At 42.9% G+C, this 17,722-nt stretch overlaps 1 protein-coding gene across 5 annotated transcripts in view; it reads right to left on the reverse strand.

The window, feature by feature from the left end:
- The window catches only part of ERCC6 (ERCC excision repair 6, chromatin remodeling factor), a 259,795-nt gene that overhangs the window by 26,813 nt on the left and 215,260 nt on the right, over window positions 1-17,722 (reverse strand). For all 5 annotated transcript variants that reach the window (XM_069753041.1, XM_069753044.1, XM_069753042.1 and 2 more), the window contains 2 exons: window positions 15,538-15,727; window positions 9,361-9,439 (listed from right to left, as the gene is read on the reverse strand). In XM_069753041.1, the coding sequence (XP_069609142.1) occupies window positions 9,361-9,439; window positions 15,538-15,727 (269 nt within the window). The remainder of the gene's footprint in view (window positions 1-9,360; window positions 9,440-15,537; window positions 15,728-17,722) is intronic.

Consider the following 17,722-nt stretch of genomic DNA (forward strand, 5'->3'; position numbering starts at 1 on the left):
TGGTGCACTAGGGATGCGGCAATGGTTGGCACACAGTCGCACAATTAGGCTACTTTCACACTAGCGTCGTACGTCGCAATGCGTCGTTTTGGTGAAAAAACGCATCCTGCAAAGTTGGCTGCAGGATGCATTTTTTCCCCATAGACCAACTTTAGCGACGCATTGCAACACGTCGCAACCGTCATGCGACGGTTACGTTGTGTTGTGGCGGACCGTCGGAACAAAAAAACGTTACATGTAACTTTTTTTGTGCATCGGGTCCGCCATTTCCGACCTCGCATGCGCGTCCGGAACTCCGCTTCCTCCTCCTCGCATCTCACAATGGGGCAGCGGATGCGTTGTAATAATGCATCCGCTGCCCCTGTTGTGCTGCGTTGTCACAGGATGCGCCGGTACGTCGGCCCGACGCACTGCGACGGGCCGACGCCGACGCTAGTGAGAAAGTAGCCTTAAGGCTATAAAAAGTTAGGACCCACTGAGAAGTCTGCCATGATGTGGCAATGGGTTTCATACATAATCAGAATGTTAAACTAAAGAATTTTGTACAATTTTGCCTAGCGGGGACAGATCAATGTATGATTTTTGGATTTTGGATATATGGCACAGATTTTTAACCCATTCAAATGAATAGAGAAATATGCATGAAATGCATGCAAAAAACGTGTGAAAAGGTGTGTACTTTGTTTTTTTAATGCCAAAAGATGCAGAAATTTCTGTTGCAAATACTTAATGGGTGCACATAGCCTTACGGTAGGGTATGTGCACACGTTGCGGAATCTGGCGTGGATTTTCTGCGTAGATTCCTAAAAATCCACAGGCAAAACGCCCTGGATTTATCGCGTTTTTTGTGCTATTTTCAATAGCGATTTTGCATGTGCGGATTCCTATTATGGAACAGGTGTAAAACGCTGCAGAATCCACACAAAGAATTGACATGCTGCAGCAAAAAACAACGCTGTGTTTCCGCAGCATGTGCACTGCGGATTTTGTTTTCCGTTTACATGGTACTGTACACCGCATGGAAAACTGCTGCAGATCCGCAGCAAAATCCGCAACATGTGCACATAGCCTAAGGCTATATTCACACTTTGCGGATTTTGCTGCGGATCCGCAGCGGATTTGACCGCTGCGGATCTGCAGCAGTTTCCCATGAGTTTACATTTCAATGTAAACCTATGGGAAACAAAAAACGCTGTGCACATGCTGCAGAAAAATCCGCGCGGAAACGCTGCGGATTACATTCCGCAGCATGTCACTTCTTTTCTGCGGATTTTCAGCTGCTCCAATAGAAAACTGCAGTTGAAAATCCGCAGAAGAAAACGCAGTAAAAACCGCGATAAATCCGCAGTAAAAACCGCGATGGGTTTTCACTGCGGATTTTGCAATTCCGCTGCGGAAAAATCCGCAGTGGAATCTGCAAAGTGTGCACATAGCCTAAGACTCCCTACAGCAGTTAAAACGCAGCAAGATCAACACCTTCCAAACTGTCAAAAGAATCTCACCAGCCAGTCCATTAGAATAGGACAGGTGCAGCATAGCTGATGGTGCATGTGTACCGGAAGGTATCACTGGCACCATTCCGCTCAAGATTTTCATGGACCCACTTGAATTGGAGAGTTTGATCCAGGACTACTTTCAAAAGCTGACATGTCTGGGGTTTTTTTTAGGTCGCAAAAAACTTGGACATGTGAACAGACCCATAGACTATGGGTACACTGAAAACAAGTATGTGAAACATAGATGTCTGAAGCAACCCCAAATCTGAAGCTTATTGCTGACTGACATTATTAAAATTTACAGCAGCATGATTAGTGACTTCTATACATAAAGAAAGGCAAAGCTTTTTAGTAAAAGCACTGAAATCCCTACACCTTTAGCATTTCAGTAGTCAACAGCCAACCAGCGATATTCATTGCAAACACCACGGGAAATGTATTTTACATGTGCTATTGTCAAAATGTACTTGAAAAGTATTTATTTTAATAATTTGTGCCATGTAAGGGTTGATCTACATTGATCCTTGCAAGTCTCTCCAATTAAGGCAATATAAATGCACACACATTAGCTGATGAAAGTCGCAAGGAATTCTCCTCCTTGTTCAAGGAGATGCTGAGTGCAAGCATCTTCTTACTGTTACAAATATGTAGGAAAATAAGGTATTCAGTATACAAAAAAAATAATCAATGGACTTGCTTTCTACAAACACGCAATCCTTAACCAGCTACAAGCCAGATTCCCAGATAGTAAATTCCAGTTACATGACTGATAATACAAGAAGCTTCCATTTATGTAAAGGGATGCAATCACTGGAGTGCAATTAAGAGACACATGTAGCAATTTTCATTGACATCAATTAGATGCAAATCTTGAGAGAGAGAAAAAAAAAAAAGATTCCTGGGAGGCAACAATTACTTCCCAGCACTGTGATCTCTCTGGGGCAGCTGCAAACCCAGAGATCACTGGCAGTTTGATTTTGAGGCACTTTATCCTGTCACATTAGTTCTTGATCCTTGCCCAGAAGAGACCATAGCAACAGGAAGAGGTCAGTGTCTGATGGTCTCTGAGCACCTTACTTTAATCTCCTTATACAGTTGCGTGAAAAAGTGTTTGCCCCTTCCTGATCTCCTATTCTTTTGTATGTTTGGAATTAAAGGTTTCAGATCACTAATCAAATGTAAATATTAAACAAAGATAACACAAGTAATCACAAAATGCAGTTTTTAAATAAAAATCCACACCTACAGCACCCTGTGTGAAAAAGTGATTGCCCCCACCCATAAAAGATAACATTAACTGGTTTATCACATTTTTGGGAAGCTGAGTTCAAAGTAAAGTAGACCAAAAGATCCTCAAAAACTACACATCATGCAACGATCCAAAGAAATTCTGTAGTAAAGTATAAGGTAATTGAGATCTATCAGTCTGGAAAAGGTCATAAATCCATTTCTAAAGCTTTGCGACTCCACCAAAAAATGGAACACTGGTGAGCCTTCCCAGGAGTGTCTGGCTGACTAAAATTACCCTAGAGTTCAAAAAAGACCCCCACAATAACATCCAAAAAACTGCAGGCTACATTTGGCTGAGTTAAGGTCAGTGCTCATGACTCCACCATAACAAAGAGACTGGGCAAGAATTGCCTACATGGCAGATTTCCAAGACAAAACAGCTGAACACTAAAAACACAAAACGCTTGTCTCAGTTTTGTCAGAAAATATCTTGATGATCCCCAAGCCTAGCTAAGGGTGGCCCAACTAGTTATTAGGTTTAGGGGGCAATCACTTTTTCACACAGGGCCCTGTACGTGTGGATTTCTTTTTCCCTTGTGAATAAAGACCTTCATTTAATCCTTTAGTGACTGTGCAGATTTTGACCTTAATGACCAGGCCAGATTTTACAATCCGTGTTATTTTATGAGGTAGTAACTCTGAAATGCTTCAACCTACCCCACTGATTTAAAGAATGTTTTTCATGACATATTGTACTTCATGATAGTGTTAACATTTCTGCTATATGACTTGCATTTATAAAAACTTTCAAAATTTGTATTTTTATGCCGTTAAATCAGAGAGTTATGTCACACATTATAGTTAATAAATAACAGTTCCAACATGTCTACTTTACATCAGCAGAATTTTAGAAACAATTTTTTTGTCAGGAAGTTAGAAGTGTTAATAAGGGGAACCTTTCAGCAGGATTGTGCACAGTAACCTACACGGTGTCAGGTCAAAATGATATTTTGGTTGATGAAATCCGTCTTGTGGTTGTTGCGTAATCTTTATTTTCAGATTTGAGTTAATTATATGCTCATGCTCCAGAGGGGCTTCATGTGGTGCTCTGATCAGCTATTCATAAAGCAGACTGATGACAGGTCACTGATCCCTCACTGACCTGCCCCCAAGTTTACATAATCAATATATGTACATACTGAAAAAAAACCTTCCGCAGGCAGATACCAGCTGTGGCACCTGCACTGCAGGATAATCGCAGGTTTACTGTGTTAATGATAAATGTGCTTGAGGTTATCCCTGATAGCATAAAAAAAAAAAAAAATCCATCTGAAAATGGCACCAGCCACACCTGCGCATTAGCAGCTATCGGTGTATATAGAGGTGATCAGATAGCTGCTACTGCGCCGCCATCTTGATAGAGAAGAAAAAAATCTTCCTCCGTGCTGGCGTCACTTGCACATGTGCAGTAGCAGCTATTGGCGATCACTGATAGCTGCCATTGCGCAGGCTTGGCGGCGCCATCTTGGAGGATTTCTTTTTTCTTCTCTAGGAAGATGGTGGCACAGCAGCTATCAGATCACCTCTATATACACCGATAGCTGCTAATGCGCAGGCGTGGCTGGTGCCATTTTCAGATGGATTTTGTTTGTATACTATTAGGATAACCTCAAGAACATTTATTATTAACACAGTAGACATGCGATTATGCTGCAGCTCAGGTGGCACGGATCCGGAGCACGAGCATATATCAATAACTTAAAACTGAAAATAAAAATCAAACAACCACAAGCTGGATTTCATCAACTATGGTATCATTTTAATCAGTATAACGGCGCCGACCGGACACTGTCTGTAGGTTACTGTGCACAATCCTGCTGACAGGTTCCCTTGTAAGAGTTGACCAGCGATTTCTCGCTTTTCCAACAAAATTTACAAAACCATTTTTTTAGGGACCACATCACAAGTGAAGTTACTTTGAGGGGTCTATATGACAGAAAGTACCCAAAAGTGACACCATTCTAAAAATTGCATCCCTCAAGGTGCTCAAAACCACATTCAAGAAGCTTAAAGGGAACCTGTCACCCCGACAATCGCGGGTGAGGTAAGCCCACTGGCATCAGGGGCTTATCTACAGCATTCTGTAATGCTGTAGATAAGCCCCCGATGTTACCTGAAAGAGGAGAAAAAGACATTCTATTATACTCACCCAGGGGCGGTCCCGCTGCTGGTCCGGTCGGATGGGCGTCTCTGGTCTGCTGCGGCGCCTCCCATCTTCATTCCAAGACGTCCTCTTCTGATCTTCAGCCACGGCTCCGGCGCACTTTGTCTGAACAAAGTACTGCAGTGCGCAGGCGCCGGAAAGGTCAGAGAGGCCCGGCGCCTGCGCACTGCAGTACTTTGCTCTGCCCTCAACAGGGCAGACAAAGTACGCCTGCGCCGGAGCCGTGGCTGAAGATCAGAAGAGGACGTCTTGGAATGAAGATGGGAGGTGCCGCAGCGGACCAGAGACGCCCATCCGACCGGACCAGCAGCGGGACCGCCCCTGGGTGAGTATAATAGAATGTCTTTTTCTCCTCTTTCAGGTAACATCGGGGGCTTATCTACAGCATTCCGGAATGCTGTAGATAAGCCCCTGATGCCGGTGGGCTTACCTCACCCGTGATTTTCGGGGTGACAGGTTCCCTTTAATAACCTTTTAGTTGCTTCACAGGAACTGAAGCAATGTGGAAGGAAATCATTTTTCATAAAACAATTACATAGTAACATAGTTAGTAAGGCCGAAAAAAGACATTTGTCCATCCAGTTCAGCCTATATTCCATCATAATAAATACCCAGATCTACGTCCTTCTACAGAACCTAATAATTGTATGATACAATATTGTTCTGCTCCAGGAAGACATCCAGGCCTCTCTTGAACCCCTCGACTGAGTTCGCCATCACCACCTCCTCAGGCAAGCAATTCCAGATTCTCACTGCCCTAACAGTAAAGAATCCTCTTCTATGTTGGTGGAAAAACCTTCTCTCCTCCAGACGCAAAGAATGCCCCCTTGTGCCCGTCACCTTCCTTGGTATAAACAGACCCTCAGCGAGATATTTGTATTGTCCCCTTATATACTTATACATGGTTATTAGATCGCCCCTCAGTCGTCTTTTTTCTAGACTAAATAATCCTAATTTCGCTAATCTATCTGGGTATTGTAGTTCTCCCATCCCCTTTATTAATTTTGTTGCCCTCCTTTGTACTCTCTCTAGTTCCATTATATCCTTCCTGAGCACCGGTGCCCAAAACTGGACACAGTACTCCATGTGCGGTCTAACTAGGGATTTGTACAGAGGCAGTATAATGCTCTCATCATGTGTATCCAGACCTCTTTTAATGCACCCCATGATCCTGTTTGCCTTGGCAGCTGCTGCCTGGCACTGGCTGCTCCAGGTAAGTTTATCATTAACTAGGATCCCCAAGTCCTTCTCCCTGTCAGATTTACCCAGTGGTTTCCCGTTCAGTGTGTAATGGTGATATTGATTCCCTCTTCCCATGTGTATAACCTTACATTTATCATTGTTAAACCTCATCTGCCACCTTTCAGCCCAAGTTTCCAACTTATCCAGATCCATCTGTAGCAGAATACTATCTTCTCTTGTATTAACTGCTTTACATAGTTTTGTATCATCTGCAAATATCGATATTTTACTGTGTAAACCTTCTACCAGATCATTAATGAATAAGTTGAAGAGAACAGGTCCCAATACTGACCCCTGCGGTACCCCACTGGTCACAGCGACCCAGTTAGAGACTATACCATTTATAACCACCCTCTGCTTTCTATCACTAAGCCAGTTACTAACCCATTTACACACATTTTCCCCCAGACCAAGCATTCTCATTTTGTGTACCAACCTCTTGTGCGGCACGGTATCAAACGCTTTGGAAAAATCGAGATATACCACGTCCAATGACTCACCGTGGTCCAGTCTATAGCTTACCTCTTCATAAAAACTGATTAGATTGGTTTGACAGGAGCGATTTCTCATAAACCCATGCTGATATGGAGTTAAACAGTTATTCTCATTGAGATAATCCAGAATAACATCCCTCAGAAACCCTTCAAATATTTTACCAACAATAGAGGTTAGACTTACTGGCCTATAATTTCCAGGTTCACTTTTAGAGCCCTTTTTGAATATTGGCACCACATTTGCTATGCGCCAGTCCTGCGGAACAGACCCTGTCGCTATAGAGTCACTAAAAATAAGAAATAATGGTTTATCTATTACATTACTTAGTTCTCTTAGTACTCGTGGGTGTATGCCATCCGGACCCGGAGATTTATCTATTTTAATCTTATTTAGCCGGTTTCGCACCTCTTCTTGGGTTAGATTGGTGACCCTTAATATAGGGTTTTCATTGTTTCTTGGGATTTCACCTATCATTTCATTTTCCACAAATGTTTAATATGTGGTGTTTAATATGTTAGCTTTTTCCTCGTCATCTACAACCATTCTTTCCTCACTATTTTTTAAGGGGCCTACATTTTCAGTTTTTATTCTTTTACTATTGATATAGTTGAAGAACAGTTTGGGATTAGTTTTACTCTCCTTAGCAATGTGCTTCTCTGTTTCCTTTTTGGCAGCTTTAATTAGTTTTTTAGATAAAGTATTTTTCTCCCTATAGTTTTTTAGAGCTTCAATTGTGCCATCCTGCTTTAGTAGTGCAAATGCTTTCTTTTTACTGTTAATTGCCTGTCTTACTTCTTTGTTTAGCCACATTGGGTTTTTCCTATTTCTAGTCCTTTTATTCCCACAAGGTATAAACCGCTTACACTGCCTATTTAGGATGTTCTTAAACATTTCCCATTTATTATCTGTATTCTCATTTCTGAGGATATTGTCCCAGTCTACCAGATTAAGGGCATCTCTAAGCTGTTCAAACTTTGCCTTCCTAAAGTTCAATGTTTTTGTGACTCCCTGACAAGTCCCCCTAGTGAAAGACAGGTGAAACTGCACAATATTGTGGTCGCTATTTCCTAAATGCCCAACCACCTGCAGATTTGTTATTCTGTCAGGTCTATTAGATAGTATTAGGTCTAAAAGTGCTGCTCCTCTGGTTGGATTCTGCACCAATTGTGAAAGATAATTTTTCTTGGTTATTAGCAGAAACCTGTTGCCTTTATGGGTTTCACAGGTTTCTGTTTCCCAGTTAATATCCGGGTAGTTAAAGTCCCCCATAACCAGGACCTCATTATGGGTTGCAGCTTCATCTATCTGCTTTAGAAGTAGACTTTCCATGCTTTCTGTTATATTTGGGGGTTTGTAACAGACCCCAATGAGAATTTTGTTACCATTTTTCCCTCCATGAATTTCAACCCATATGGACTCGACATCCTCATTCCCTTCGCTAATATCCTCCCTTAAAGTGGACTTTAGACAAGACTTTACATAGAGACAAACCCCTCCTCCTCTCCGATTTTTACGATCCTTTCTAAACAGACTGTAACCCTGTAAGTTAACTGCCCAGTCATAGCTTTCATCTAACCATGTCTCGGTTATTCCCACTATGTCAAAGTTACCTGTAGATATTTCTGCTTCTAGTTCTTCCATCTTGTTTGTCAGGCTTCTGGCGTTTGCGAGCATGCAGTTTAGAGGATTTTGTTTTGTTCCAATCTCCTCACTGTGGATTGTTTTAGAAATGTTCTTACCTCCCTTCTGAGTATGTTTTCCTGGGTCGTCTTTGTTCGAGTCTAATGTTTTTCTTCCCGTCCCCTCTTCTTCTAGTTTAACGCCCTCCTGATGAGTGTAGCGAGTCTTCTGGCGAATGTGTGTTTCCCAGGTTTGTTGAGGTGTAGTCCGTCTCTGGCGAGGAGTCCATCATACCAGTAATTCACACCGTGGTCCAGGAATCCAAATCCTTGTTGTCTGCACCATCGTCTTAGCCAGTTGTTTGCATCAAGGATCCTGTTCCATCTCCATTACTTTAGACAAACTTTTTTCACAAGGGTAACAGCATAAGGGTATGTGCACACATTGCGGATTTGCTGCGGATCCGCAGTGTTTTTTGCAGTGCAGAAACACTGCAGATCCGCAAGTGATTTACAATACAATGTAAATCAATGTGAAAAAAAAAACGCTGTGCTAATGGTGCGGAAAATTCCGTGCGGAAACGCTGCGGATTAAAAGTAGTATGTCAGCTCTTTTGTGCGGATCTGCAGCGTTTTTGTACCCATTCCATTATAGAAATCCGCAACGTGTGCGCATAGCCTAAAATTGACCACAAACGTGTTGTGAGGAGTACGAATATACCCCATTTGTGGGGAAAATCTACTGTATGGGAGTACGGAAGGCCTCGGAAGGGAAGGAGCACCGTTTGACTATTTTGAATGTAAAATTTGCTGGAATAGTTTGCATTGGGTGCTCAGGTATGCACCGAACATCGTGGGAGCTCGAGTGACATGCTGGAGTCCATACCTGAGCACCCTTTTTCCAACAACTGTATGTGATCAGTAAGTACGTTATCTCTGATATGCATCTCAGAACAGACAATCACTACACAATACACTCAAAGGAGCAGGACTTTCAACACACAGATTTTCTAGTTTTTTTGTAGAGAAATATTCCATAACTCGGCCGTTTTACCTTGCATTTGTCCTGAGGGATTGAAGTTTTGGGCACATCTGCATCACGTAACAAAGGATTCTTTTTTTGACCAAACCGTCTGTAAGAAAAATGAGGATTTTTACTGACCGTAAAATTTAACTTTGGGATAGTCTGCTACCACCTGAATGCTGACACTATTAATTATTATTATTTATTGTTATAGCGCCATTTATTCCATGGCGCTTTACATGTGAGGAGGGGTATACATAATAAAAACAAGTACAATAATCAAACAATACAAGTCATAACTGGTACAGGAGGAGAGAGGACCCTGCCAACGAAGGCTCACAATCTACAATTATCTATTACTGCAACTAATTTAAAATTGACTCCTCCCCAATAGTCAATGCATTGCCTGCTAGCACCAGGCTCCTCTGTTTAGTCAAAAAGACATGGAGAAAAAAAACAAATTAAAGCATGAAAAGAAAAATAATGCATGCCCGTCGGGGTAACCAACAGTGGTGTCTCTCAATGAAGACTATGAGAAAGATTTTACGGGTAGTAAAAAATCGTCACTTCTCATTCATCTTATTGGCAGGACAGTAACCATGCAGCGTCCTATAGCTGTCTCCTAGGGGTGTGAATAAACAGTCACCAGGGAACGTTCTCCACATTTGCTCAAGTGGTCGCCTGAGCAACTGCTGCCTGCAGCATCTTTTTCTCCAGATTTGTGCCTGCAGAAGCAAATGCGTGAACCCTGTAAAACTTGGAGAGGTTATGCATTGATGAGCAAAAGGCTGCTTTACAGAGCTGCAAGGTTGATATCTTTTGAAGAACTACCCAAAATGATCTTACAGTCCACACAGAGTGCACCCTGACCCTGAATGGAGGAGCACTGGCATTTGCACTATAAGCATCACTAATGTCTGATCTAATCCAGAGAGCAAAGATCACCCTAGAGATGGTTGGACCTTTGCTAGAGCATGAAAAGAAGAAGAAGAAAACTATGCGGCACTCACCCCAAAATAGTTGTGAAGATCGTGATCTTTATTGGAGAAAAAAAAAAATGCTAATGCACAAGGACCAATTGGCTTAAATAACCGGCTTGACATGTCCGTATTTTTATAAGATCCTTTATAGGTAATAGTACTGTTGTAAATTTATTTGCCTCTAGGAATTGTTAGTCTGCATGTAGATTATAAATATTTAAATTAGTCACATTCACGACTTTTTCACATTGTTGAGTTTATTATATTCATGCTTCTAATTATATACATACGTCAGAGATCCTTTAAAAGGAAATGACGTATTGTAATCTACTATCTGGACCCGTCGAAGCACCTGTGTGTGCGAAACGGCCGTCGTCCATGCTCCTATACCGCACCCTCTCATTTACCTGATGTCCTGACGGATGTATTCTTCATTTTTTCTCCAATAAAGATCACGATCTTCACAACTATTTTGGGGTGAGTGCCGCATAGTTTTCTTCTTCTTCTTTGCATGTGGATTATTCGCTGGATATTTTATGCAGAGCACCATTACCCTTAGCGATCGTGACGCCTGATACACAGATGCCCATCAGCAGTCCTGCCTGTTTGAATACGTCCTGCTCTAGTGCCGTTCTATCTTTCATTTTGCTACGATTATTTCTTTACTAGAGCATACCTGGATGACCCCGAGGCATCCGAATGGAGCTTTGAGAGACTTATGGCCATACATCGCGATCTGTCGGCAATACAAGTCTATGGGAAAAAAACGCATCCTGCGGGCACATTTGCAGGATGAGTTTTTTTCCCAAAACGACGCATTGCGACGGAGGCCAAACGACGGAAGTGTGAAACAAGCCTTAGGCAAACACTCCAAAGCTCGGTCCTAGCAAAGGAGAGGAAATTCCCTACCTCTCCCATTACAAAATAAACAAACAAAAGAAAAAAACTAAACAAACAATAAAAACACAAACTTGAGAGATCTATCTGATCAGCTCAAAAGGGGGAGCCCAAAGGACAACTAGACCCCTAGAGGTCAACCAGACCCCAGGAAATAATCTGGTCACCAGGAGTTTTTCCTGCCCGGGTAGGCAGTTCTGACAGCTGGCCTATAAAATAAATTTCACTGGACTAGGCTAGCTAGGGGAGAAACTTGGTTCTTGCAAGTCTGCCCTAGTTCAATTTAGACCTGCAAAAAGTAAAAACAAGGATATTGCCCTATTAGCGTTGCCCATAAGATCTCACCTATGAAAACAGGTGTTAAATTAAATGGCCGAAAAATGACCTAGGGATTTTGTTCCTTAATCCTACTCAGACAATCCTAATCAGATAGGACTGGAGCCTTTTGAATTGCAGACCTGACCTGACCCACTGGTAAACTAAAGAAAAAATTGGATAGAAGAGGACAACCTTGGGAAAGGTCTGTCTGGATAATATGGGAGATGTCTGAAGGCATTGACCACAATGAAAGGGAATTTTGTACTCAAACTAGATACAGGAAATATATACATCTTTGTACCATGTTAGCCAGTAGATACTCAAACTAGAGAATCCTTCGCAAACTGGCATTCAAAATACTCAGTCCAAGCTGGGAATGGTGAATCCTGCCCTAATAAGGAAAGACCAAGATTCCTTTGCGATGTGGAAGAGCCCAGACATAGGCCCTGACCTATCACCTACTGGGGGAAGCTCTATTGTAGGCGGTAGCCTACTGGGAAACCCTTAGAGGCCTAAGATCTCTCCACTCCCTGGAGGTCCAGGCAACGTATGAGAAGTCGATTGTTTAAACAACATGCACTAATTCCCAAATGAGATAAACTTTGCCAGATGTTAAAAGATGGAAGCACTGCGAATACTCTGAAACCCAGACCTCTAGGAAAGCCTTGAAGAAACTTGATCCTGTGGCTAGAAGTTGGGCATTCTACACTCCATCTTCTGCTCCAAGCAAACACACATGCTATAGTGGGCGGGCAGGAGACCACGAGGCTAAAAGACCACAATCACGGTACCTGATATACAACTGCGTCAAAGTACATAGTCTAGCCTTAAAAGCGAGAGAGGATACCGACTGAACAATGCAGCCAGTATTTTCCGACGCTACGTGGATGAAGCAGTGCGCAATTACACCGTGTCACCCTAAAAGCAATCCATCTGAAAAAGAAGAGCTTAACATCTAACCAGGCTTCTAAAGGCCGAAAATATCTCTGAGACTCAGACCTCAGTTGCCTCCAACTAACACTATGAAAAATGGAGGAGCCTGGTGCTAGCAGGCGAGGTATAGTTTGCAGCAGAGGAGCCAATTTTTAATAACCGGAGTTGTATTAATAGTGCTAGAAGACTATGCCATGGATACAGTGCTCCCCAATAGGGCGAACAAGAAAGATTTTCTTACATGATGAAAAACAAATTTGAACAAAGAAAAACACACGATGAAAGAAAGACTGTATTTTATGACATAAGGATGAATGTGAATGTCTCATGAAGGCATAAAAATATTTAGAATTGAGAGTCCTCAGTGGTTGATACCTTTTAATGGCTAACTGAAAAGATGGTAACAAATTGCAAGCTTTCGAGACTACACAGGTCTCTTCATCAGGCAAAGTGTCTTTGCCTGATGAAGAGACCTGTGTAGTCTCGAAAGCTTGCAATTTGTTACCATCTTTTCAGTTAGCCATTAAAAGGTATCAACCACTGAGGACTCTCAATTCTAAATATTTTTCTATCTACTGGCTAACACGGTACCAAGATATATTTCTTTCCTGTATCACCATGAAGACAAACATCTTTAGCACATAAAAACAAAAAATTTACACACAGCACCATCTACAGCTCAAAATTGAGAATTGCACCAATAAAACCGGATTTCCAAGGAGAGAACATTGGATGATGCTTAGGCTTCTTTCACACTTCCGTCGGCAGGCGGCCGTCATAATGCGTCATTTTGTGAAAAAAACTCTTCCTGCGAATTTGCCCACAGGATGCATTTTTTTCTCACAGACGTGTATTAGTGACGTATGGTCACACGTTTCGTCCGTCGTGCACTCGATCCTGCAGAATTTGGCGACACGTCGTCTACAAAAAATGTACAATGAAACGTTTTTGGTCTGCATTGGAAAAACGTGCCACGACGGATCCTGCAGCATACGTCATTGGCTAGAACGGAAGCTTATGGACGCAGGATCCGTCGTGGCACGTCGCATGACGGAATCCGGAGCTGGATTCAGTTTTGTTTTTTTACACTGAGCATGCTCCAAATCAGTATTTAGTAGCCAATTGGCCAGACAGATCAAAAATCTATATAAACCTGGCCTGTGGCTTAATTCCTCAATGTGCCAGCAAGAAGCATACAAGCAAAAAGCCTGCCAGCAACCTGCCGGATGGATAGATGCATAGATGGTCACAATATTTGCTAGAACTCCTTCCATTTCTGTCACTTGCTCTAAACCCTCTCAAAGATGGGGTGTTAAAACACTCAATATATAGGTTTCCATTATTTTCCAGTAGCCAATTACATTTGGGAGCCTCCCATTTGGAGGCATGTAAAACGGATCAGTCAAAAAAAACGGATGAAACAGATGGGAAAAACTGATAAAACGGATGCAACGGATCCAGTATTTCGCCAGAACAGTCTATCAAATTCGTCGAAAAACTGGATGCGTTGCATCTGTTTTACACTATTGATGCATTATGACGGCCGCCTGCCGACGGAAGTGTGAAAGAAGCCTTAGGCCTCTTTCACACTTGCGTTGTTTGGCATCCGTCGCAATCCGTCGTTTTGGGAAAAAAAAACGGATCTTGCAAATTTGCCCGCAGGATCCGTTTTTTGCCCATAGACTTGAATTAGCGATGGATGGCCATACGTCGCATCCGTCGTGCAACGGATCCGTCGTGTTTTGGCGGACCGTCGGCACAAAAAAATGTTCAAGTGAACTTTTTTTGTCCGTTGCGTCCGCCATCCGTTCGCGTCCGCCCCCTCCTCACCGGACTTCAGAATGGGCAGCGGATGCATTGAAATACTGCATCCGCTGCCCACAAATTTCACAACGTGCGTCGGTACGTCGGCCCTACGCATAGCGACGGACCCGTACCAACGCAAGTGTGAAAGAGGCCTTACTTCTATATTAGCGCTGCAGCTCTGGACACTTCTCCAGTTCAAGATTACAGCAAAGCAACTTACTTGGATCTTCTTTTTTTTTTAAAGTAAAAAAAGTTGTCCACTACTTGTGCAACCCCCCTCTCATATCTACGCTTGGCCCCAATAAAATAAAAAAAGCTTATACTCACCACCAGTGCCATGGAGAAACTGAGTGCCGACACAGTAGGAACGACGCTGGGATGGGAGGCGAGTATTAGGTTTTTATATTTTATCGGGTCCAAACATCAAGTTGTCCAAGTAGTGGGCAACCACTTTAAAGCTGAAGTTTGTTTTGTGTAACTATTGTCTAAGACCTGTACGGTTTTTATTTTTCCCTAGATTGAGCTATGTGAGGGCTCGTATTTTTGAGTGGCAAGCTGAAAGTTGATCAGTGCTATTTTGAGGTACATATAGTGTGAAAGAAAAACTGCAAACCAGCGTTTCAATTTTTGTGTGTGATATTTTGTCATTAGTCTTGTGTTTGTTTTATGAATGTGTAAGCAAGAGATGAATTTTTCATTCATGTAACGTCAGTTACGTGAAATGAAATCGGTATTTATTTGCCAGGATGTTTCATTTATGATGCCTATGAGTAAGAACAAGTATGGTCCAAAACGTGCAAGGTATTAAATATCCTGGCTCTTTCCTGGGGGTTTTTAATCATATTTTTATTCATTTGTTAATAAACTTAAAAATTTTTATCACTTCCGATGCTAGATTACATTCTTCCTTTTTTGGCCCTCTCTCTCCTTGTGGATACCAGGCCCCAAAAATCCGTGCATCAGATATCTTCTCAATCCTTTGTCATTTTTGGAGTTATTTCTGGTGGGCTGATCATTTCCTTTCCTTGAGAAAAATGGTGATCTGGATCTGGATCCAATAATGGCCTATGAGAAGGCTGTAGATAATCTGTGCATGCACTGAACAAGGCACTGATTACATGACAAAGAAGGAAACCATACATATACTTTTTTCTGTAAACTACACTATTGTAATAATACTTAATTCAAAAGATTAAAAAAGCAACACATTTATCACTTAAATCCAAAACCACACAAAACATTAGGATTCATTAGTAATTCCCAATGCACCCACCTAGCTCCAGCTCCACCATTGGTCCCAGTCCATGTTGGGATCCCAGATGAAGCAGCATTGCAACGTTGGCGAGAAACTTTTAAAACTCGCAAAGCCTCCTGGGCAACTCTACTTGCTTCTTCTTCAACGAGCACATAATCTGGGTTAGACGCGTCCATAATGACATCATGTTTCATCACACTGTGAACACCTAGGGAGCACATGCTTTGCAATAATAATCATTATCCACTACTGATATAAACCCTTTTAAAAGACTATTTCCCAGTGTCAAATAAAGTGAACGCTCACCTCCTGAATCACTGGCTGCAGGGTCGCATGCATAGCATAACAATCAGCTCACACCTACTTTGGATGAACGCCCCTGGCGTTTTTTAACTAAAAGAGCCACCTTGTGCAGCACTAATGCTGCATTATGTCAAGGTGGCTCTTTTATTTAGGGTCCCTTCCAACGCTGCAATATTCGTTTTTTTAATTTGCCCGCCATACCTGTGGTTTGTCCGGGGGGCATGTCTTTTCCCCTCGGACACAAATGCTTCCCAGCCATTACTTGGCCCCTCCATGCGCTGCCTACTCTGCCTTCAGTAACGTCCCTTTCGCCTGCGCTGTAAGTTCCCACCATGTGATGCACATGCCCGAAAAAGGAACTTACAGCGCAGGTGCCGTTAATGAAGTAAGAGGAGGCGGCGCCCGGAGGGGCCGAGTGATGGCTGGGAGGCATTTGTGTCCGGGGGAAAAGACATGCCCCCCTGACAGACTACAGGTATGGTGGGCAAAGTAAAAAAACAAATATTTCAGCGTTGGAAGGGGCCCCATATAAAAAAGCCACCTTGACAGAATGCAGCATTAGTGCTGCACATGGTGTCTCTTAGTTAAAAACGCCAGGGGGGGGGGGGGTGTCAGATTCCCCTTAAATGTCTGAAAGCAGTTTAAAGGCCCCGTCACACATAGCGACGCTGCAGCGATACCGACAACGATCCGGATCGCTGCAGCGTCGCTGTTTGGTCGCTGGAGAGCTGTCACACAGACGGCTCTCCAGCGACCAACGATCCCGAGGTCCCCGGTAACCAGGGTAAACATCGGGTAACTAAGCGCAGGGTCGCGCTTAGTAACCCGATGTTTACCCTGGTTACCATCGTTAAAGTAAAAAAAAAACAACCGCTACATACTTACCTATCGCTGTCTGTCCTCGGCGCTCTGCTTCTCTGGTCTGGCTGTGAGCACAGTGGCCAGAAAGCAGAGCGGTGACGTCACTGCTCTGCTTTCCGGCTGACCGGCGCTCACAGCCAGACCAGAGAAGCCCAGCACCGGGGACAGACAGCGATAGGTAAGTATGTAGTGTTTGTTTTTTTTTACTTTTAGGATGGTAACCAGGGTAAACATCGGGTTACTAAGCGCGGCCCTGCGCTTAGTTACCCGATGTTTACCCTGGTTACCAGCGAAGACATCGCTGAATCGGCGTCACACACGCCGATTCAGCGATGTCAGCGGGACCTCAACGATCAAAAAATGGCCCAGGCCATTCCGACACGACCAGCGATCTCACAGCAGGGGCCTGATCGCTGGTACGTGTCACACATAGCGAGATCGCTACTGAGATCGCTGTTGCGTCACAAAACTCAGCGATCTCGCTAGCGATCTCGCTGTGTGTGACGGGGGCTATGGAACTGCTGCTTATTACAGGTTACTGATGGGCTGCAGGGCTCATGTGGTAAAATAATGTAAAACAAGACTGGGAGACTCAGCGCCAATATTGCTGGACTAGAGCTTTATAAACCATAAATGTACAGTGGCTCGCGAAAGTATTCACACCCCTTTTTTCATGTTTTGCTACAACACAACCAGGAATTTCACCTTTTTTTTTTTTGGGGTGGGTTTGCATCAGTTCATGTAAAGAATATGCTTACAACTGTGAACGTTTGGTTTTCTTTTTATTGTAAAGTAAATAAATAGGACAACATAACTGAAAATTACAATTACAGCTGCAAATCGCTTTGAATAAGTCTCGATAGCTTTCCACATCTTGCTAATATCCAATGAAACTGTAGGAGAGATCAGCACAAAAAAGGGTCTTATGCAAGAAACCTAGTGAGCTTCATGCTCAGATTTAACTCTTTAACCCTTTAACCTGTTTAATCCGTAAAAACAGCACATAGTGCAAAATCAGCTGTAGCACATCCACAGGTCA

The sequence above is a fragment of the Ranitomeya imitator genome, chromosome 2, assembly GCF_032444005.1.
Source record: "Ranitomeya imitator isolate aRanImi1 chromosome 2, aRanImi1.pri, whole genome shotgun sequence".
In the NCBI taxonomy this organism is placed as follows: domain Eukaryota; kingdom Metazoa; phylum Chordata; class Amphibia; order Anura; family Dendrobatidae; genus Ranitomeya; species Ranitomeya imitator.